This window comes from Lycorma delicatula, chromosome 5 (assembly GCF_047948215.1).
Source record: "Lycorma delicatula isolate Av1 chromosome 5, ASM4794821v1, whole genome shotgun sequence".
Taxonomy (NCBI): Eukaryota; Metazoa; Arthropoda; class Insecta; order Hemiptera; family Fulgoridae; genus Lycorma; species Lycorma delicatula.
Window position 1 is genome coordinate 80,349,321 of NC_134459.1, and position 25,018 is coordinate 80,374,338.

Below are 25,018 nucleotides of genomic sequence, written 5' to 3' on the forward strand. Positions count from 1 at the left end.
CTTTCAGTGTGTCTGATGACATCTTTATCATGTGTTTCTTCATCGTGATTTTTTGGGTTCTGAGCTTAACTTTAAGCTGAAGTGGGAATATGTAATGGTATTATTACAAAAAAAACTTGGTCCTTGCTTTTTATTTAAATGGTTGGGATGGTAGATTTAAATTAGCACAGTAGATTAATTGTTGCGTACACTCTCTTTCTACTTCATTTTAAATTTCAAATACAAGAGTATAAGGATAATCAACAATAAATCCTCTAGGCTGCTGTAATGATTATATATTAATAAAATCATCATTCCTGGTCTGAATATTTTCATTAATTTGATATATGCTTACAAAAATCGTATTTAACTGGAAAAAAAACGTGGAAATTTGCATAGTTATGATAACAGGGGTCGTTTTAAGTGTACACTTAAATCTTATAATACAAAACTACGTGAACTATCACCAGATTACAAGTCTAAGACATTACTTAATAGGCTACCTTGGTTTCTTAAAAATGTTGACCGACTGGAATCATTTACATCAAGAGTAAAAGAGTTTGGTATAGAGAGCTTATTACAATGCAGAATACTTTAGTGTGTTTTGATTTTTACATACTACGAGGGATATCTCTATAAAGTAAAGACCACTCAGAAATTTCTATCCTTAAGAAAACGACACAGCCATGAACAATACAGGTGAACCTGTGTCGTTATGGCTATGCTAGTAATGTACACATTGCGTTGTTGTCTGTAAGTTGTCGCATTGTAGTTTCTTTGATTACATGTGAGTTATTACGTTATAAAATTAATAGGAAAATCCATGTTTCTGCTGACTGTGAAATACGTGGAGTCATTCGTTTTTTAAACCATCAAAATGTTAAGCCAGCTGAAATTCATAGCAGTTGGTTGCTGTATATCACCGAACACAGCAACCAACTGCTTATAATGTAATAAATGAAAGAAATGTCCAAAAATGGTGTGAAAGGTTTAGAAATAACAGAGTTAATGTGCACGATGAATATTTGGGGAAAGCCCACGATAATCACCGAGGACTTGTTGAAATGTGTTGATGATGAAATCAGAAAATATCATCACTCAACAATTTCCGACCTGGCCCTTCTTTTTCCTGATGTTTCAAGAGCTGTTATTGGTTGCATTGTTCATAACCATCTAGGTTTCAGAAAGGTTTGTGCACATTGGGTGCTACACGTCTTAACGGAACGTCACTAAAAATTCTCTTTACTTCTTTGGAATTTTTCTTTTGGAGATCTTCTTTCGAATTTTTGATGCATTACACAGAGAAAGGTAATGAGTTCCTTGATTCAATTGTTACCAGCGATGAAACATGGATTTCGTATTACACGTCAGAGAGAAAACGACAGTGAAGTGAATGGCATCATCCTTAATCACAAACTAGACCAACAAAGGTCAAGCCACAGATAACATGGTCATCTGCAAAACAAGCACTGTTCAGTTGATAACTTACACCTTTGTCATATATATAATTAGTAATAAAATAGTTCTCTATATTTGATTCATATTTATACTTTGAGTATTACAGTCTAATTGTAATATTCAAATATAGTATCAAGTTTATTTGTAACATGACACAGTTAATTAGCTTATATTTTGTAATTGTAATTTCATTATATAATTAAAATGTTAATGTATTAAACTTTATACAGTTAATAAAAAATAAAATAAAAATATGTTAAATAAGAACATATTAGATAAAAAATAGACTTGTGTATATGAAAAAACATAGAATTTAGCAACGTGTTAGTTTCCTTTTAATTAAGATTGATTAATTTTTAAAATATATTCTTGATTTATTGAATCAAATATTAAAATAAAGGTTTATCTAGTAGATTACCGTTTGAATAATTTTCTTTAACTATCAACTAAATTATCAAACATATTTCTCTTTCATCAGAGTAAGTTTTTTCAATTATATACAGAAGAGATATGAGATAAGAGATATGACAATGAAGTTGTTGTTACCTATTAGATTTTTTTCTATTATATCCACCATATACAATTCAATAAAAGATAAGAACACTCTCCTAATTGTAGCACTTTTGGAGTGTTATTCTATCATTAGTAGTCAAATTTTACAAATTACACAATTAAAATATAGTTAAAAATTTTTAATTAATTTTATTAGTATTTATTCTAATATACTGTAGTATATTATATAATATATACCAATGTATACTGATAATGAATAATATATGATTCATTATCGTACCGTTGTAGGTATAAGAGGTTTTAACTTTGAAATAAGTATAAAAATACTAATGAAATTCATTTAAAATTTTAAATTATATTTTAATAGTGTGTAATTAAAATTTTACTGCTGATGATGGAGTAACACTCTGAAAGCGCTACAATTATGTGAGTATTTTTTCCTTTTATTGAACTCTAGCTGATGGATATAATATATTTGTTTTAAAATAATTTATATAATGTTATAAAAAAAATAATATAATGGTTATATAATGTTTGGAAAAAATATATCATTTATTTGTTCGATTGTTGTATCATAAAATAACTTTTTCAGTTAAAGTTATAATAACAATTTCAGAGAATATGTGAATTTCCTCTTCCAGTATACGATTACAAATGAGATGCTACAAGTGATCTTGTACAAGTGAACTAGGTACTAAAAAAAAAACAATTTTAAAATTTAAAAATGCTCCTATCTTTTTTGTTGTTAATTATATTTGAAAATGACATAATTGTGTTGTGTATGCAAATGACATTTTGACTGTGTTGTAATATAGGCCTGCCCATTAAAAATACTTAACAATTTAAAAACATGAAAATAAATTTATGAAACCCCTTTTACTACTGTTTATTTAATAATTAAAATTTAAAGTATCAAAAAGTATTTTAATACATTGTGAGTGCTTTTTTTAAACAGCATTATAAATTAATTATAATTTTAAATTAGCGTTGATTTTCTCCCTTTTTGGGTTTAAATTGATCTATTGTTCATGTTTAAAAATGATATTGAACTCATGGTGCTGTTTAAATTACAGTTCTGTTTTAAGTTAGGTAAATGCTTTTTATAACTACAATTTTAGAAGTTTTAGTGTTTAAAAATAGTCAAAATAAAATATTAATTTAAAAAAATTTTTGTTACAGAACTGTAACATGTGCTGTGTTTACTAAACGAGAAGACAAGCTTGTTTCAGGGTCTGATGATAGAACTGTTAAGGTAATGTTTGATTGCCATAATTAAATTTACAAATTCCAGTTAATTTTATGAGTTCTCTGTGTTAAACAGTAATAATTGTTATTGTCGTATTTTTTATAAATTTTGATTGCTAATTGTATTTACTTTCATTTAATTTATTTGGTATATACAGGATGTTCAACTTAAGAGACCCCATAATTCAGTAATTTGTACTAAATGCATATTTTTGTTGAAGTCCACATATTGGTGTGGGGTAGATAAAATAATGTGGAAGTTGACCACTTGAGCTGAAGTGGAGAGGACTGTTTGTTGCTTGCATATTTGCATATTGCCAGTCTGTTGAGCATTAACGTTTGAACAAGGTTGTGTAATCATTTGCTGTTGTTCGTTAAAATGCGGTTAAATGCTGAAGAATGTGTATTTGTGAAATCTCATGTTGTGTGTATGTGAAAGTTCAGGGAGAAATTTGAAAAGGAAGCACCAATGAAAAGTATTATTCAGAAGTTGGTTAAAAAATTTCGTGAAACAGGTTTGGTGTTAACCAACAAATCATACCCAACACAGGTAGTACAGGACATTATAACAGCAGTTACAATTTCTCTTCATAAATCTTTGCGAAGACTAAGCCAGGAAAAAACATTTCATGAGGTTCAGTCCATATCACAGTAGGAGAATGCTGAAATACTATTTCCATTAGCTAACTAATGCTGATTATGTTAAAAGGGTTCACTACTGTCAATGGTTCAAGAACTTCATTAGAGGCAACATTGGGAATGGCTTTACCTTTGTGAGTATATTAATAGTCAGAAATACCAAACCTCGACTGAAAACCCGCACATTTCTTTAACCCACACATTTCCCCTACACCCACAAAAAATTAGCATATAGTGTGCAGTTTCAAGGCAGTGAATAATAGGATCCTTGTATTTTGAAAAAAACTATGGATGCTGCCATCTACCAAGAAATTATGCAACATTTCTTAGTCTTACTCAAGAGAATGAGTGTGACTGGTGATTGCAACAGGACAGTGCCACTTGCCATACAGTTTGCTCTTCTATGGAGATTATACAGGATATTTTCACTGAAAGAATCATTTCTAAAGGATTGTTGCCACTAAGATCCTCTGATCTGACTAGTACAAACTTCTTTCTATGGGGTTACTTAAAATAAATTGTTTATAGGAGCAATCCCCACACCCTGCAGGGATAAACATTACCAATGCCATCCAGGAAAGAGACAGGATACAGCTAATAAGAATAGCCAGGAACATGATAAAATGTGTTAACAAGTGCATAGAAGTGGATGGACATAATTTCCATCTGTAAATTATTATGTAAACGTTTTCCAATAAATTTTAGACAACTAATTGATGGGACCTCTTTTTAAGTTATTATTTATAATACTATTCAGTGTCCTTTATAGTCTTCGGGATGCTAAAGACTGCTGGATTTCTTTCTTAAGGAAGGCCCTTGCTCATACCCAGAATTTTGTTTTGTTTAGAAGTATCCAATTAAACAACAAATTGTACAGTTTAATCTTCTCTAATGGAGGATGATATTAAGGAATAATAAATAAGAGAATTGCTTTCAGTGAAAGGAATTGTCCCAGTTGGCTTATTTCATTTTACTGTGAATGTAGTGTTTGTTACCTTAGTGAGTTAATACCAATCAACTTGCAAAATGGAAATCAATTTGTCCTTTAAAGAGGTTCCTAAAGATCATGAATTTTAATTTTCTTATAAGAAATCCTTAACAGTATACCATATTGAAGTGACACAATTGTGTCTTTAATTATTGACTACTCTTTAATTGTTATACTGGCCATTATATACTCATAAATGACTACATATAACTTTAATTTTCTTTGCATCATTATTTAATATATTTTTCTTATCTTACTGTAACAGTATTATTGAACAAAAAAATATATAATATTTTTCTAATTTAATTTGATTCTGTTCATTACTGGAAGAAGATTGGTTGTCATGTTTAACATATATTTTTCTGATTCATATTCATTACTCAGAATCTGAATTATCACATTCTTCCAAACTAATTAATTTCATTTACGCCGTGTTCATCATATAATTACAGGAATCATTTAATCTAAGTGTAAAAATAAATGGTACTTGTCCATTACCTAACCCTTCATTTTTCAAATGGTATAAATCATAAATTAATTTTTACAGAAATAATTTATTTTGCAATTTTTTAGAATCAGATTTCAGTGAAAGTAACAAGAGAAAATTGTTAAAATTAAAAGTAATAGGTTAATTTAGATCTCTTTGATAATGAACTTGTTCATTATCTCATCGATCCCAATGAAATATACAGGATGAGCAACATAAAACCGAACCCATAATGTAAGTACAGAATTGGTAGGTTATGTTGGAATGAAATTTTATGAATGATACAGACAAATAAGAAAAACAAGATAAATAACAGATAAATAGATAAACAATAAACAGATAAAAAGATAACAAGAAAAATAATAAGATAAACAGATAAATAAGAAAAACATAAAACGTAATTTAAATATTGCATTTATTTACCTTATTGTTTCAAAAGATGTTCAATATGACCCTGGGCATCGATGTACTTTTGTGCTCAACTGATAATATTGAGAGTCGTTTGACATAAAATGTTCTTGTCATTTGCGTTGATTTCTTGTTGAATGTTCACCTTCAGTTCAACAGTAAACTCTCTCCTTTAAGTAGCCCTAAAGGAAAAAATCGCAAGTAGTCAATATTATCTGTCCACCAACAATTGAGAAGCCAGTTGCAATAATCAAGCAAAATCAGTATTATGTTGACATGAATGGCCAGAAATAATAAACAAACTAGTCACTGGTCAAAAATCTGATACACGATATTATAACTAGAATTTCCATTTGAAAATTAAAAACTCCTAGACCTTATTAACAGAAAATAAATATTAGGTTCGGTCAACTGCTATGCGTCAAGTGGCAAAAACCAGGCTTACCTCATCACATATTGGTATGGTTAACTAAAATATGGCCTGACGAAATTGTATTTATCATATCTGCTGAACTCCCTGATAAAAATGTTGACCCATTATTTACATTGTTTGTAAACATATGTGTCATGGACCATGAGGTAATATAAATAATAAATAAGTAGAAAATGTTTGAAAACGTATCCTCAAATATACATTTGCAACACTCCAACTACAGATGACAGTTACCCGACTTATTGCAGAAGTCCAGAGTAGAGGCATATGACAACTTTAAACATGCAAGGCAACATGATTGATTGATATTGATAATAAATGGATTATCCCACATTGTCCACTATAGTTATGTTGCTTTAATGCCCACATAAATGCTGAATTTTGCAACTCTGTGCAAGCTATTCGATATGTCTGCAAATATATTACCAAAGGTTTAGATCAAGAAACTTTTTGGTTGAAAATCAAAGAAATGAATTGAATTAGTACATTAATGGTAGATATATATGTATATCTGAGGCCAATTGGCAGTTTTTTGACTTTCCAATACATCTATATTAACCCACTATTGTTCACTTAGAAAACTATGAACTTGTTTATCTCACTGAACAAAATCTCCAATGAGTCCTTGAAAGTCTACAGAAGACCACCTTATTGCTTTTTTTTGAGATCTGTCAATCCAATGGCTTAGACACTTATATCCTGCATAAATTTAGTAGAAGAAAGCACAGAACTGACATTGAAGAATTTCCTGGAATCAAAAAGAATGCTGCTTTGGGTAGAGTATATACAGTTAATCTAAACCAAAGTGAATGCTTTCATCTGCATATGTTATTGCATAATGTTAAAGGACCTACATCATTTGATTACTTGAAAGACTGTTGATGGTGTGTTACATCAAAAACATAAAGCTGCTTGCGCTGCATTTGGCTTATTGGAAAATGATAATCTCTAGAAAGACATGCTTGCTGATGCTTCTGAATGTCAGTCTTTGCCTAAATTTAGAAAATTATTTGCAATTATATTAGTTTTTTGTCATCCTGCCCAACCAAACATATTGTGGAAAATGTTCCAAAAAGATATTTCATGTCAAATCTGACGTCAAACCAATAACATTAAGATTACTATTTCAGATGAAATATTGAATAAAGGTCTCATTGAGATTGAAAGTATTGTTGTTATGTTAAGTGAGAAATACTTATGCAATTTCGGTTTACCAACACAAACATGATAATCAAGAAGCTATTAATGCTTATGATACAATGTTAAGACTTTCTTTCAACATCAATGCACAGAAAGAATTTGTAAGTATCAATCTTCCTAAATTAGTACCTGATCAACGTCAGGTATTTGTGATATAAATGGGAGTGTTGCTAGCAACAACCCAAGGATTTTTTTCTTAGATGCTCCTGGGGGCACTGGGAAAACTCTTAATCAATCCGCTTCTTGCTCAAATTCGTTCAACTAAATGTGTTGCAATTGATGTAGCATCATAAGAAATAGCTGCTACACTTATAAATTGTGGGAGAACTGTCATTCCACTTTTAAGTTACCGTTAAATGTTGCAACTGGACAAGAATCTGTTCTCTTTATAAAAAGGGTTCACTTGGACAAATTTTGCAAGATGCTAAACTTATAGTGTGGGCACAATGAGTTATAAAGCTCATATTCAAGCTATTGATCGATATATTAGATCATGTGGTAAATTAATGGGTGGTATAACTTTTGGGTTTGCTGAAGGCTTTTGGCAAACAATGCCTGTCATCGCAAGTTGAACTAGGGCTGATGTTGTTCAGGCATGCCTTAAATCATCACCCTTATGGAAATTTGTCCTCATTATTAACTCAAGAATGAATATGAGAGCTCATCTTGGGGTGGCGATGGTTTCACTTAACATCAGAAAGGGGACTTTTCCTCACAATGATGACTTTTCCTCTAGCCTCCAGAATTTTTGAATTCTCTTAATCCTTCAGGTTTTCCAGCTCATAGTTTTAATCTTAATATGGAAGTTCCGATTATTTTACTACAAAACCTTAACCCTCCAAGGTTATGCAATGGCACAAGGTTACAAAACAGACTTTACAAAACTATGAAAAAGTATTGCAATTACAACACTTTTTCATTCTCTTGACTGAACAAATATTTGTTATGAAATTTTTTAAATGTTTTAAATTTTATTAACAAACAATTTTTACAAAATAAAATGTAAAAAGCCAAAATTAGTGTGTAAATGTAGACAAGGAAAATGTACTAACAGATGTAGATATACTTAATTTTTGGTGTGTGTAATCTTAATATGAATTTCTAAAAATTGATTTCTATACTTTTTGAAATTCAGAGATTAAAAGTGCTAGATGGTTATTGATTTTTTTAAACCGTTATTTTTTTTAAATTTCTTTGTAACAAATGAAGAAATCAACCTGATTTTTGGTGAGTGTAATCTTCATGTAAATAACCAATTTTTAGATTTTTGAAATTTGACCTTGAAAGGGGATGAAGGAAGGTAAAAAAATTTTGAACAACGATTGTAAATTTTCCCTATCCAGACTGTAGTAAACTAGATAGTCAGTTGATTTGGGCTTGTTAAAGACCATTTTAGGGTTTTTTAATTCCAGTTTTTAAGGGGTGTGAAGGTATTTGGCGCTGTGGCTTAACCAACACAGCCACTGCTATCGTAACTGTAGGTGTGACTGGCTGCACCTATCTCCAGTCACTTGACTAAAGAACATAAAATAAAAGAATTAACCATTATGGGAAACACAAGTAGCCATATAGCGCAGGTGAAGTTGCGATGGGGAGCTAGTTTATTTATAAAGCAATAATAGGCTGATGCCCAAAATAACATTTACTGATGGATAATAATGCATTTTATAACATATGAAAAATGCCATGTCTGACCAAAACTCAAACCTGGAACAACTGGATGAAAGGGAGATAAGCTGCTATTCACCAGCGGTCAGCTTTACCACTGGGAAATAATTGATAAAGACCAGAGTTGCCATTGGTGCTGATGTTGCTATTTTGATGAGTTAAAAAGAAATAGACAACAAAAGAGAGTATGAAGGTCAAGTATCAACTGTCAATGAATACTCACACAGAAATGTTGAACTGTTTACATTTTTATTATTATTATTACAAAAGTACTGTTGGAAGCAGTTTTAGGTTCACATTCAGAACTATCAAAGGTTATCTATTGCCCATGTCGATTGAATGGATTGTAACAGTGATCTTTTCTGCTACATATTCATTTTAAAAGAACATAGAGAAGATTTTAATTTTTTTTCACAAGTGAGTACAAGATGTAAAATATGTTTCTATAAAGTATCCATAGTTTTTTTAGTTTTTCTCCAGCTTCATAGTATTACATTTATTTAGTTAAATATTAATTTAGTTAAGAACCTTGGTTTAGTACCAAAAAGTAAAGTTGATCTTATCTCAAAAAATGTTTTCAGGTCTTATGTCACCTCATACCACTATTGTTTGAAAATTTGTAAAATATTGTAAGTTGTTATAATTTTCAAAAAATTCTTACTAAATAATTAGATAATTTTTACTTAAACTAAAAATTATTTTATTTTTCCTGTGTACATTACAGTCTGTTTAACTTAGTGAAGAATAAGCAACCCCCCACATGCCCCATTGAGATGAGGATAATATGTAAATGAGGTGTAGTCTTGTACAGACTCAGGCTGACCAATTCTGTTATGTGTGGTTAATTGAGAACTAAAAATGACCTTAAAAACTTGTTTTTTGAATTAAAATAAGGTTGTAACATTCTGTAAGATTATTTTTCTGCAGAGCTCATCTAAATATCTGAAGTTGTTTATAAAAAAACTTTGGTATCTTATAGTATTATTTTACCCAATGTTAACCAGATGAATAATTAAATAAGAATGATTTAAATCTTAAAAAGAAAACCTATTACTGTATTCTGTTTCAGGTGTGGGATTTGAGAAATATGAGATCGTCTTTAGCGACTATTCGGGGTGATTCTGGTGTTAATAGACTTGCTGTATCTACATCGGGTATTATAGCCATTCCACATGATAATAGACAAGTTCGACTGTTTGATCTCAATTCAGGTGGACAGCGAATTGCAAGGCTGCCTCGCACAAGTCGGCAGGTAAAATTTAACTGCTTTGTATTATTATATCATTGGAAAAATAATTATTGCCATTTATTTATTTTCTTGTATTTACATAGTTTCATAGCAATAATTAAAATGTTATCAGTACTTGTGTGAATTGAAAGTCAATTTATTACCTTTAATTTATTATCAGGAGTTAATGTAAAATCTATTCACCATATAATTTTTTAAAGGAAAGTATTACTTTTGATATTTGTCAGATTGTAACACTACACCTTTTATTAATGTAGTGAAATAAATATAAATTTCTGAGAAATCATTACTGATTATTTTTTTATTAAAACACATCAGATAAATTATAAAAAATCTTGAGTAATTTAAATGTTAGTTACTTTTAAGAAGTTATAAGGTGGCAAAATAATATAATTTTTTAAGATAAAAATTCATGTCAAGAAAATTCAATTTTATCGGTGCACTAATATATTATTTCTTGTATATTTGTGTTTTTTATTTTTTATTACTGAATATAAAATATTTCCTTTGAATATAAATCACATTCACTTTATTGTAAATTTTTGTGCCTTACTTTTCAGTGTTATTATTTGTAATTAGTTTATACAAACTGCCTTTTATGATGCTGTGTATTCTAGTAGTATATTTATTATTTTTATCAGTAATCATTTTTTTTTTAAATCTTCAGCAATTTTAGTTTAGGAAAGAAACAATAAAAAAATCTCATAAATAATTTGTTAAATAAGTGGTTTATTTATTTTATTATAATTGAGCTAATATTTGATATTTTATGAAACAAAACTACAGAAGAGCATGGATATAAAAAATCTTCTGTAATTTAAAGAAATTTTTGCCAATATCTAGCCTTATGACTGCAGAAACTGCTTTGTCATTTATTGTTTTATGAGGAGTTAAATGAAAATGGGAATCTTTCCATTTAAATGCTGAGGATTGAATGTTTTTGTCTAATTTTATTGAACAAATTTTTCAAGTCTGTTTTTGAAATTTCTATCTATCTTTTAATAAGTTTTAGAAATTTTAGTTTCCAGAAAATTGGCTATTGAGAAACAGTCGTTCAAAATTTCAGCAAAGCTACTTCAAAGATAAAAGTTGTAAAATATATTTATGGTGTGATTTAAATCTCAGAACTGCCTCCTACAATTTTATCTTTTATTCATTTGCTGTAGTTCATAATTTTTAATTAAAATTCAGATGAACTGCAGCCATTTTGTGAAGCTTGTTTGTTTCATACTGTTTTGTTAAGTTTTGAAATTTTAAAATTTAATGTTGCTTACATGGAAAATCAAACATTCTTAACGGTATTAATAGTTATTCATATTTGGTAATAGCAGTTTTCTTAATGTTGTCAAACTTCATTTATTAGATAAAATTGTTAGTAGATAATGTAGTAATACAATAATATTTGTGTAGTTATTTTAATAGGTTCCATTAACATAAAATATAATTTTAACACTTGGTTTCAGCCATTTAACTAAAGGATCATCCTCTGTATCTGCTGTTTTAGAGTTTTGTTAAAAGCTACTGGCTAGTCTATAAATATATAGAATTAAATTTTCTAACATCTTTTTTAAAGTTACTTAAAAAAGATATCATTTGCGGTTATGAGATCATTTGTTATTAAAACAGAAAAATATACTTTTGATAAATTGAAAAATATTTTTGTATGATTCAGCAATATTTTGAAATTCCTTAATGTGTTCTCATTGTTATCATCTTCATCGATTTCAGATTTTTTCTTTTGATTGAGCTTGTCTTCTGGTGTACAGATTCTAGCAGTATTAATATGTACTACAATAATGCAGTAGACATTTAATCAGTTTCAGAGATGTAGTATTACAATGAATCATATAAACTATAGAAGACATGAGGTATTATTTACGTCATTTGTAATGAAATATTTGCCATTGCAACATTCAATTGACACGCAAAGTGAAAACTTTTCATATAATAATAAACACTTCAGTGTAAAGATAACTGAATTTATGTCTTATGTTCAGTCAATGCCAACCAATGTCACTTTACCAAACTGTTTATTTTAATTTACAAAACATTCTGTAATAATAAACTTGTGTAATAAAGCTTTGTTTTTCATTAATACTATTTTGGAAAAAATGTCAACTTCAGAGCATAAATTTAAATAATTGAATTCATCACTTAAATTTGATCATTTCTACAAGTAATTTATAGCAATGAATAAAGATAGAGAGACAAGGGGCTGAGGAAACGATTATATCATACACCACTTGGTGATTGTATTACTATTTTATCATTCTACTCAATTAAATGACTCTGGCCTTGAAGCAGATGTCATTTGTGCTAAAAATATATTTGTTTATTTGTTTTATGAAACCTCAACTTTTTTTAAGAGTATTCATTAATATTAGAGAGACATTTCATGTCATTGGTTACTCTAAACAGCTATCTTTGCACTTAAAAATTAGTATTTTGGAAGACTTCATGATCCAATTTAAAACTGCCGGAGAGGTATTTTTTCATAGTTTTTGTGTACTGTAATTTGTCTTCAAGATGCAATTGTTAATGGTTGTTCTGCTATTACTATTTATACAATTGCTATAGCCAACTATTTAGATTTGTTTACTACATTTAATTTAAATTAGATTCTTTCTTTATTATTTGTATACATGTTTTGACAATAAATTTATAAATTATTGTGGAAATCTAAAGTCTCTGTTAAACCTGTTTATATTATTTTAATAAATTTAATTTTGTTTCAGGGACATCAACGAATGGTTTGTTCTGTCGCTTGGGTAGATGAGAATAGTTCGATAATGCCATGCAATTTTTTTTCTTGCGGTTTTGATAGATTAATACTTGGATGGTCAATACAACCAGTTAAAGATGCAAAGGATATTTAATGTATTATATATATATATATATATATATGTATTAGAAAATTTTATTGTATACTTTTATGTTTTCACATAAGTTCTTTTAATATTTTCAGGTACATCCTCCATTTTGTTAATTAAATATTTGTATTACATCTTACTGTTTATTTACTAAAGTAAAACATTATTATAGTACTGTTTTTGAATTTTTATGCACTTTCTAAAATTACTTAACTATTTTATCCAGTAATAATTTTCATAATGATTTCAATAAGTTAAAAATAGGAAGATATTTAATTTTCATAATTATGTCAGTAAGTTAAAAAAGTTAAACATAGGAATATATTATCGTCTATATTATAATACAGAGTTTATAGCATTTATATGATGAAATTTTTTTTATTTTCTTATTTTTGTGGAATCTGTTGCACATCAACTATAGTACTTCATTGTTAAGAATAATAATAGTTTTGTTGTTTACATCTATTTTAGTGTTTATGATAAAAGTGACTGGTAACACTTTTTTACTGTTACATCTATTCAGAATACACAGCTCTCTTGCATGGACATAATGTATCTTTCTCCATGTAATGCACAATATTCATAAAATAAATCTTTTTTATGTAATTTAGAATTTAATGGAATTAAAAAAAAAACTATCTACAATATTGGATTAGCTGCAGTCTGTAGTAAACAGATTTTATGAAATTCCAGAAAAACCTGTTGGCTTATGTATATTTGTATTTCACATTCATTACTGTTATATCTGTTGTCATGGTCAAGGAATTTATACATGAAATATTTAATATAAATATCATCATCAGTCCTTTTCTAACGTATCAATACTTATGTCAGATAAGTATTTGAATTAAAGCAATCCAGATTAGTAATTTACATTGCTAGAACGGTTTATGGTTTTATATAATAGTGTTTTTTCTCTCTATTAAAACAAATATGTTATTTCTTCTCATTCATATTAAAATGCAGTTAAAGATTTAATTAATAAAAAAATTTTATATATCCTTGTCAGCATTTATAATTTGTTTTGTCTTCATAAAAGTTCAAATTAATTGATCGTCAGCATCAGTTATTGGAGATTAATTATACTTAATATGCCCTTATACATAATTTATGCCCTGGAAATATTCTATTTTAACAGATTAAGAGAAAACTATACACATATTAATTACATATACAGACATAGTATAGGTGAAACACAGTATCCTATCTTAACTTTTGCGTCACTTTTCATACTTTTGACAAAATTTTAACCCAGCTTTATATGAAGGGGTGAAAGAACATCTTTTGGGTCCACGAGAGGCTCAACAATGACATTTTTCTTGCTAGAGTTAAGATTTCTTTTCTTAATGTAATTTCCTATCCCTACTGTCGCACATATGTAAAAAGCAACAGCGATGACTTTTTCCCTCAACATATTCCAGTCAGTCTAGGAAGATTGTCATGTTTGCATAAAGTTTGGTCTCCTTATGACCAACAAGAATTGAAGGAAGACAAGACTTTATATAGGTGAAGCACAAATGAACAAGGGTTGCAACATACATGTGGAGCCCATGACTTATCCTGGTCCCCTACCTTCATACCAAAATAACTCTTGTTATTTCACCACAAAAATTATTCACTGAATTTACACATTTTCATGGCATTTTGATTTAACAAATTTTACTTCAAAAGCACTCAAAACCAGAAATTCTGCACTAATTACAACATAAACAATATGAAACTCAGTCATAACAGATTACATTCATCAGATAGAAAGACATAAGAATAAGCTATTTTTGAGACTGCATTGTTTGACAGTAAAAAAATTATTACTAAAAAAAAAACTTTTTTTACTCAGAAAATACCAGAATCCTAGTGGTTTTGCTGTCATAGATAGAAATGCTTCCCAGACATAAACAGGCTTAAAATGCAATTCCTAGCAAAAAATACTGTTCTTACCTGCATAATCTGATTCAAACTTTAACCTTAATCATCTGTTCTATCAGGGAATATTAAAATAATTTCCTTTTTTATGCCTTTCTCTTTGGTACATAAAATATTAAAAAAAGCATTCATACCAATGTACAAATTAGCATTGATTTTGTGAATATGACAAATTTAGTATCACTTAAATTTTAAGTATTTAAATAAGGACACTTTCATAAATATGTTAAAAATGAAAAACACTTTTATATAAACAAAAAAAATTCTACAAGTGATACAACTTAATGTGCTGAAGAATGGATTGCTTATTAGGTGTTTAAAAATATTTTGGTTAATATCTCAGATCCAGCAAATAAACTCAGATCATCTATGTGCCATTGCTGCAAAAGACCTCATAGAATTTTGTAGAATGAGCAACAATTTTCAAGTCATATTTTCATCAAACAAATCCAACCTATTTTTATAACCTGTATGTGTGAATAAGAAAGAAAATATAAGTGGGTATAATAATGAAATCACTAATGTAAATCTACAAGATGTGGAATCCATACTTATGGCTTTTGTTTGGATCATACTGCTTAAAGATATCCCTCTAAATGTAATCATAGATTCATCTACGGTATAAAATACTAGACGTATTTTATCTTTTACAGCAATTGCAGAAGCATCAAACAGGTTCCTGCTGTTAAATTTTAGTTACTAAAATACTATAGAGTTGATGTACCCCAATAGTCAGAAATGTGGTTTATTTCGCTATCCTCATGTATATTAATGGCAAAATGAACAGAAGAATCAAACAGATTCCTGCTCTTAAATTTTTGGTACTTTTTTGTCAATTTGTTTTACATATTCCAACAGGTTGTGCCTACCTGCATGATTTTTCCAGTATTAAAACAACTATTCTAGGATGCCTTAATATTGTGGCCTATAAGTCTCTTCAACTATATTTTTCCAAATGATCCTTTCCATCAATTTGCCACTATACACCCATCTGATTTTTAACATTCTCCTATACCACCACATTTCAAAAGCTTCTAATCTTTTCTTCTTAACATTTCAAAAGCTTCTAATCTTTTCTTCTTCTGTTACTCAGATCGTCACAGGTAATACGCCACACAGCACAGGTAAAAGAGTTTAAATATAATTTGCTTATATGAAAAATTAATTTAAAATGTCAGGAAAAATGAGTGCAGTGCTGCACTCATTTAAATGAGTGCAGCTTTTAAATGGAAGTGAAACTTGGATGATCATTTAAAGCTGCACTCCAAACATATACTTTCAAAATGTTTTCCTGCTGTTTTAAATTATGTAAGCAAATTATATTTTTGACTGAAAGCTCTTTTACCTGTGCTGTGTGGCGTTTTACTCTTGCTTCGTTCATCTTTTGGATGATCATTTAAAGTTGCACTCCAAACATATACTTTCAAAAATGTTTTCATCTTTACTAATTCTACTTCCCAAATAACAAAATTATATTGTTAAAAGTAACAGGGTTAGGAAACATCCTTGTCGGACTTCCTTTTTTATTGCTGCTTCTTCAGGAAAAGTATAGGAACAAGGGAAGCAGCAATTTTAGAAGGAAGATTAAAAACTTTAATCGACAATAGAGATTATTACTGCAACAGTAATAATTGAAAAACATTAATTATTATTACTAAAGCAATTTTCAATTATTACTGTTGCAATTTCCCTTATCTCTATACTTTTCTTGTTTACTCGTTTACTTTACTTGTTTCTATACTCCTCTCAATTCTTCTATACAGAATTGTAGTTGATTTTTTATGCACGAGTAGTTAATCTAATTGTTCTGTATTCACATTTATCTGCTCCTGCTTTCTTTGGTATCATGACAATAACACTCTTTTTGAAGTTGGAACTTCCCCTTTTTTGTAAATATTACACACTGTGTAATCTGTAATAATTTATATTATAAATCTGTGTTTGTTTAAGATATTATTAGTATCACAAAATTCTCCTTTAACTTTCCTGTTTGCTCTATTATAAATCTGTGTTTAAGATATTATTAGTATCACAAAATTCTCCTTTAACTTTCCGGTTTGCTCTATTTCCTGAATATGTCTATTTCTCGTTCCATTTATTCGCTTAATTTGTATTTCCTGCTTATAATATTTCTTTAAACCTTCTTCATCACTAGCATTCTTATACTTTCTGTTTGTTCCGCCTAAATTCGCTTCAGCTGATTTAAGAATTTCCTTTTAACATTCTCCCATTCTTCTATTTTTACCTTACCTTTTTTTATTCAGACTTCTTGTGATGTCCTCCTCTAAAATCTTCTTTACCTCCCTCCTCTTCCTCAAGCTTCTCTCCATCGATTCATCTGACACCTTAAACTCCAATCTACATTTAATTATCACTAAATTATAGTTGCTATCAATGTCTACTCCAGGATCTTCCTAAATCTTTGTTTAACCATGATATAATCTACCTTGCATTACCACCTGGCTTTATCCATGTGTATATTCTTCTATGATTTTTAAACTGGGTTTTGCCCATATTCACCCACAATATTTCCTTCCTTGCCTTTTTCAGCGCTTGCATTCCAATCTCCCAACTATTATTAAATTTTCATCCCACTACAACGCATTCCAATCTCCCAACTATTATTAAATTTTCATCCCACTACAACATCATCATCATCATCATGGGCACTTACAAGCATGTAATGTTAACAATTGTTGGCTTAGGTTTTGATTTTATCCCTATTACAATGATTCCTATCACCATGCCCATGCACTTTGAAATACTGTACTCCCTATCTTCTTGTTCATCTACTCGTCTGCCCTTTATTTGAAGCTGAGTTAATTACTAAAATCACCTGACCAAAACTACTTTTGGTCAGGTGATTCCTATTATATCACTAATTCCTATTATATCTACATTTAGCCAATCAATTTCCCTCTAAGTTTTCTAACCTACCAACAATGTTTTTTGACCCAACATTCTGACTCATTTTTAATTTTCTGGTGACCCCTTCCTTAGTAGCCCTCACCTGGAGATCCGAATGGGGATTTGAAAATGTTAATTTGTTCTTTAAAAAAACAGTAATTAAACAGTAATTATGTTTACACCATAACTGTAAACAGACTAAAAACCCATGAATATTATGTAAGAGTGGGTTTGAGAAGCCAGCATGGCCTATATGTAGCACACCAGCACCATGGCTTAACATAAAAATCAATCCTAACACACTCATGCTTCTCACAGCAGCTAACATGTATATGGATGTATACAGGCATACTCTTTGTAATATAGCTTTCTTCCTGGGCATGACTTTTTGTGTAATTTGAATGAGTCACCTTTTTGTGTAATTTGAATGAGTCACCAGCACCACAGCTTATACAGGATAGGCACTGTTCTGACCATGGAAAAAACATTGTTTTCTCCATACAATTTTATGTAATCTTTTTAAGCAATAACAAAACAAAAACTACAATTTTAAAAAGTAGCTATTAAATTATTCAATTATTTCAAGTTTTGATGTGATGTAATTGTGTATGTTAAAATTCAGACTATTTTTATATTCCAGTATTTAATCGTTCAGTATTAGTTAGGTGTTAAAATCTTGATTATTAAATAATTGTTAATTATTAAAAATAAGTGAGTTTTACTGTATTACATTACTTTTACTGTTTTTTTTTTTAAATGTTCACTCTTTCAAACATTACTTTACTGTTTTTTTTTTTTTTTAAATGTTCACTCTTTCAAGTGAAATTAGAAACATTTACATACTATTAATGAGTATTTATAATTTTAATTATATTAAAATTATAAATGATTACTATACTCATCCAAATTTTATGTTAGTGTGACAGTAGGTTGTCACAAATTTAGTAAAACAATTAATACACTAAAAAGTAATGCAAAATAATGTTAACACGATGCATTAATTAATGTATTATTTTTTATTATTTTACCCAAAATTATGGGTATTTTGAGTGTGTTTATGACTTAGTTACCATTTAATTTTTTTAATTTGTTTTGTAGTGTAAAATTACTCATATAATTAATTTACTAAGAACAATGTATTATATACTGTAAAAATATGTATTTGATTAAAATGTAATCTAAGAATACTGTATCAGTATACTATTACTTTGTTATTATTCTACAAGTATTATTTTTGTTATCATTTGGAACCTAATATATATTTATTAATAAGAAAACTGTAAAATAAAGTTCTCTAGACTGAAATTTGCTGCCTTCCAGACTTTAATTATTAATATGCATTACAATATTTCAGTTATATAGTTCATTAACAAACTGAATATTTTATTTTTCCTTTTTATTTTTCCTTCAAAAAACTGAGCTACTGAAGGATTTTTTACCAATATGAGGTCAAGCATTATCCTAAAGCAAAATTACCTTTGCCTTGAAAGTTTATCACACCTTCAGTGCTTGCTTAATTAATTTTTACATAAGAAAGCAATTTTTTTTTTAAAAGCACTAAAGGGGATATGTAATAAATTCTTATTTTATGTATATACTTATTTGAATTCCAAAGTTTAAAAATAAGCAATATCTATTATTGCAATATCTAATATTTTTTAATACAATAGCAAATATTTATTAATATAATGCAAACAGTTCATTACATTTATTAGTTCACTACATTACAGTTCTTACATTTACAGTTCAAAACATTTCAGCACTTTATGACATAAAGATTATCACTAGCACAAAGTTGACATTACTGCATAGGTGGTAAAAGTAGAACAAGCTAAAGATACTTATCTATATTTTTAAGAGTAAATAGTAATCTGCTTACAAAAAATATAATTAATTATTGATTGTATAAAGAGCAAGGTATCACACTTAAGAAAAAACTTTTTTAGGTAACACTTAAGAAAAAATTTTTTTTTTTAATCTCTTGAACAATCATAAATATCTTGAACAAAGAGAAAGCAGTAAGGTCATGAAATTGACTATAAAAACAATAACAGAAAAAAACATATTTGAAAAAGAATTGCACAAGATGAAAAAAGCAACCCCAAGTAAACTTATTATTCACCATACTTAGTAAAGCTGGCATATTGACCTCAGTTCAGAAGAAAACCTGGAAATCATGAGGCGCATGTGTGCAACCCATCATTGATTTGACAACTAATGTCACAAATGAAGGTGAAATAAATGATAGTAATAACATTAATATACATTAGAAAATTTTATTATAACAAATACTGTATTCATAATTTTTTTTTACGTAAAGTAAATAAAAATAATACTTATATACAATATGCAAAATGACTTTTATATGCAAAAATATGTTTCGAGTTTTTTTTGTAATCAATAATTTACATATGGTAAGATACTACGCTTATATCGGTAACAGCATGGCAGAATATTAACAAATCAATTTTCAGTTGCACAATAAGTTAAAATTAAAACAAATAATAAAGTATTACATAATCATATATAACCAACAAAATATTACAGAAATATTCATTGCAAAGTAATAGTTTTAAGTATAGTCAAATTTTAGTAAAACAATCAATACACATAAAAATCAGTGCAATTTCTAAACATTTATGTATCAATTAATGTTACCTAACAGTTTTATAATTGCTGGAAATTTTAAGTAAATATTCTTTCTTAAATACAATATTAAAATATATGGTAGAAATATTTCATAACAAATTAAAAAATTAATATATATATATATATTAAACTAAACTAAATATATACAAAACAAGAAATTAATGTAACATTTAAAAAAAATAAGCATTTTTTGTAACTTAGAAAAAGATTATTAAAATCTATACAAATCACCGTTTATTAACAAAACATTTAAATACAAAGCAAATTTTTTTTAGAAAAGGGAATTGCATAAAAAGCTATATAATTCAAATGTTAAATCATAATCACTGCACTCTATTGCATTTTCTTAATTTACCCATATAACATAAAATTCTTTTTGTTTTCTATCAGTTAAATTTTTAATTTTCTTCTGTAGTAACTACTAGATCAATAAAGATTATTTGATATTAATTAAAAAATAAAATTATACATATATATTATTCATAATTAACAACAAAGAAGAAAGTGAAAAATTCTTGAGAAAGAACTTTCATTTTAAGAAAGATCTTTCTTAAAATTATTCTTATGTGTACAAGATATTCTAAAAATGGTAGAAAAAAGTTAACAAAACTAAATCAACAGATACCATTACTTTTATAGATCATGCAATAGGCATTATTTTTAAATTATCTCTTTACAACCAACTTTTATTAACTTTTTTTTAATTACCACTCACTCTACTAATCAGTTCATCACAAATTTGAGTCAATTCAGTATTTTCTTTTTTCTTTCTTTCCAATGCCTCTTCAAGTGAAGCAGCACGAATTTCAGATTTTTTAACCATTGCCTTCAATTTGGCAACTTCAGCTTCATGATTTCTCTTAATTAGATCCAACTCTTCATTAGCTCTACATAAAACAAAACACATCATTTACATTTATTAATTATTTTAATCTTTTAATAATTGTTTTTGCAAGTTCTGCATGAAATTGACAGATTTCCCCTATCCTTTAACTAACTCGAGGTCTGCTGTGTACAAACTTAAAAATATAAATAGATTTGAATTGAAGACCAAGCATTTTTATAGTAGCATTAAAACCGTAACTTTTAATTTATAAAAAATAATAATTTTACCAAATAGACCAATATTTTACTAAACAAACTTAATACTTTTTTTTTAAATGAAACTTTAATCTGGTCTGTGTACAAAAATATTTATTACAGTATGAAAATTATAGAAAAAAATTATAAAATTAATTTAATATCATGTAATTAAATGAACATGCAATATACAGTGAATTTGTAGATAAAATACTTTGTACTTATAGGTATAATTCTGGATTAATTCTATATTACCACAAAACAAGTAAAATTATACCACTGAAATTTCTGAAATATAAATACATTAAATGACTCAATTGTTTTTAGAAACAAACCTTCGAAAAGAAAATAGAGAAAACTGAAATATTTTTTACTAGAATAACTTTCATGCTATAGACAGAGGATCTTACTCAAAATGTGTTTATTGTGTAAAATTATACAAAAATAAATTTGAATATTCCCTTTAAGAAAAATATTACTATACTTCTTTTAATAAATCCTACATAAAAAATTTTAAGTAAGTAATATTTTTCTTAAAGGGAATATTCAAATTTATTTTTGTATAATTTTACACAATAAACACAATTTGAGTTAGTGGATCATTCTAAATTTATCAATTTCTATTAGTTTGTTTTAAAACAATATCAGTCTTTCTAATTATGCCAATTAAATTTTTAATTAAAGATCCTTTGCCTATAGCATGGAAATTATTCTAGTAAAACACTTAAGTGTTTTACTGTTTTAAGTGTTAACACTTAAAACAGTAAGTGTTAATATTTCAAGTTTATCTTGGTTTTCTTTTCCAAGTTTTGTTTCTAAAAACAATTGTGACAGTCATTTAGCATATTTATATTTCAGAAACCTCATTAGTATAATTTTACTTGTTTTGTGATAATATAGAACATACAACCTAAAATACACATTTTCAATGAAGTCCTTGAATTCCTAGGATATCATCATATGAACATATCATCCAGGATGAAGAGTTTAAAAAAGATGCTGGGGATAGTGAAATATATTGAAATGGATGGAACTTTTATTTTCAGCAACTTTTAAAATCTAATTCTTTACAAATTACTGAGGTGGACTATAGATCGATTCACTTAAAACATCCTGTTTACACAATATTACATTGATAAAAATTGCAAATACTTATACTTCCAACTGATAACTCTGTAACAATTTGTTTAGATCCTATGTGCAAAACACGGTTTTTACTGCTAAAGCATATAACTGCAGTCTTATCAAGATTTATATATTTTAAAGAAAATAATTAAAATTATTCCCAATATGCTCTTTACATGTAATCTTAATGTTAGATTAAATAAAATTTAAATGTACATTAACTATCACAATGAAATAAAACGATAACAGTAAATCAACTCACTTTTCTAACTGAGCCATTGCATGTGATCTCAGCTTATTATATTTATCTTCTTGTTTCTTTAATGTACCTTCGTAAGTCTGTAAACTGTTTTTCAATAAATCTTCATTGTTCTTCATACCTTCAATAACAGTTTTACTCCTTTCATATTTCCTAAAAGTAACAGTCAAAATTAAGTTAAGTCATAGCTGTAGATACGAATATACTCGTGTATAAATAAATTTACTGTCAAAGTAATAAATACTTATCTTTGACTACCAAAGTGAGCATCAAAGCTTTTACAATTGAACAAATGATAATTTTTATCTCTTATGTACAACTGATAAAGGAGAATAATCTTGTAATGCACAGTAAATGTAAAGTCTTGCAACTTAACGAAGATACAGTAAAGATTAAGTACATTGAAGCCACTAAGAGCTATCAGTTTTGACTACATCACCCTTTTCAGTTTCTTATGGTAAGAAAAATACAGATAAAATAAATACACTTGTTTAATACATTATTTTTTTTTTTTAATAATTATATTACTGGATTTCCTTACAAAAATATATATAGTGACCCTTATCAATGTTCTTTTCCCTACAATTTCTATACAATTTATTGTAACTAAAATTATCATAGCAGTCCAAAGTTTTAGGACTGAATTAATGCAATACACTAACTCCAACTACCAAAGCAAAGTGAAAACTACAAACTTGAAACCTTTCTACAAAACTGTAAATAGGATTAGCAATTGATGTCAACCAATGATAGTCTAACAATTTGTATTTGATATCTGCGTCAAAATTTCAAACGGGTATGGAAGAATAAAATGACAATAAAATTTTGATATAAATCCACTTCTTGACAAAAGAACAGTAAAACTGCTCAAAAAGCTAAGAGTCTAAAGTTTTCAAACTTTTTTTGTGGCATATATGATTTAAAAATAAAGCATATGAAAAATTATGACAAAAACTTTCTCAACAAATTATTACTGGTGATAGGAATTTGTATTTTGCAGATGGTCTAGAAATAATGAACCAAGGTTGGATGGGTAAGTCAAATGGATGGTTGAACAATCTTCATGATTACAAAAAAATTTTTACAGTTTTAGGAATCTTGAAGTAAGGCAATGCAGATTGGTTTTTTTATATACAAGAAGTCACAAACCAAGGTGTGCAGGAGATTGTATAATTAATTGAGGTTATTTATTTTGGATTGCCTAATCTCACACTTTTGATAGATATGTTCAGTCCAGCTTCTTCTCCTGTGTGACAATGTCGTAACTCATTTGTTGTCAGTCTTTGACACAAAAACAGGTCATGACAGCACCATTTCTTATACTAAAGTATTTTTTCTGTTGTTAACAACAGCTAAACTAAAACTGAAGTTAAAATGAAAGATTTGACTGAAGGGGTGTGATTAGTATTTGAATGAAATCCCTTTGAACTACTTTTTACTATGTAGAAGTTGGAAACCTGCTCCAAGCAGAACACTGAATCAGATGGATCATATTTTCAATTGATAAAGATAAAATAAATTGACTTTTTCAAACCTTAGTTTTACCTCACCTCATACAAATATTTGTGGGTTCTATCATTTATGTACAAGTATTTGCATTAATGACTACATATATTCAAGGTGTATCACGAAGTTCTCCCAGGACTTCCAAAATCTATTCTGCTCATGAAAGTAATGAAAAAATTTCATAAACATATCTCCTAAAATGCTTCACTTGCATGTTATGGCAAAATAAAATTCAAATTTTATTTAGAAAGAGTACACTAGACCAAAGTGCATTATATGTACCAGTTTATAATAAATGTTCAAAAATGAGCCTGCCATTTTTCAGCACATTTCTTTACAGCTTTTGTTGCTCTTTTTAGTTTTTCAGGGTTGTTTTTAAGTTGTTCAGTCACACATATTGTGAATAATTAATTCCTATGAGAATGTATTTTT

At 28.1% G+C, this 25,018-nt stretch overlaps 2 protein-coding genes across 7 annotated transcripts in view; one reads left to right on the plus strand and one right to left on the minus strand.

Moving 5' to 3' along the window:
• The window catches only part of Wdr37 (WD repeat domain 37), a 60,414-nt gene extending 41,221 nt beyond the window's left edge, over positions 1-19,193 (plus strand). For all 3 annotated transcript variants that reach the window (XM_075366462.1, XM_075366461.1, XM_075366463.1), the window contains exons 9-11: positions 3,130-3,202; positions 10,088-10,270; positions 13,003-19,193. In XM_075366462.1, coding sequence (XP_075222577.1) covers positions 3,130-3,202; positions 10,088-10,270; positions 13,003-13,143 — 397 coding nt within the window. In that variant the 3' untranslated portion in view covers positions 13,144-19,193. The remainder of the gene's footprint in view (positions 1-3,129; positions 3,203-10,087; positions 10,271-13,002) is intronic.
• Positions 19,194-20,229: 1,036 nt separating this feature from the next.
• tacc (transforming acidic coiled-coil protein) overlaps positions 20,230-25,018 on the minus strand; it is a 136,707-nt gene continuing 131,918 nt past the window's right edge. For all 4 annotated transcript variants that reach the window (XM_075366453.1, XM_075366456.1, XM_075366455.1 and 1 more), the window contains exons 13-14: positions 23,084-23,233; positions 20,230-21,503 (exon numbers count right to left, since the gene is read on the minus strand). In XM_075366453.1, the coding sequence (XP_075222568.1) occupies positions 21,317-21,503; positions 23,084-23,233 (337 nt within the window). In that variant the 3' untranslated portion in view covers positions 20,230-21,316. The remainder of the gene's footprint in view (positions 21,504-23,083; positions 23,234-25,018) is intronic.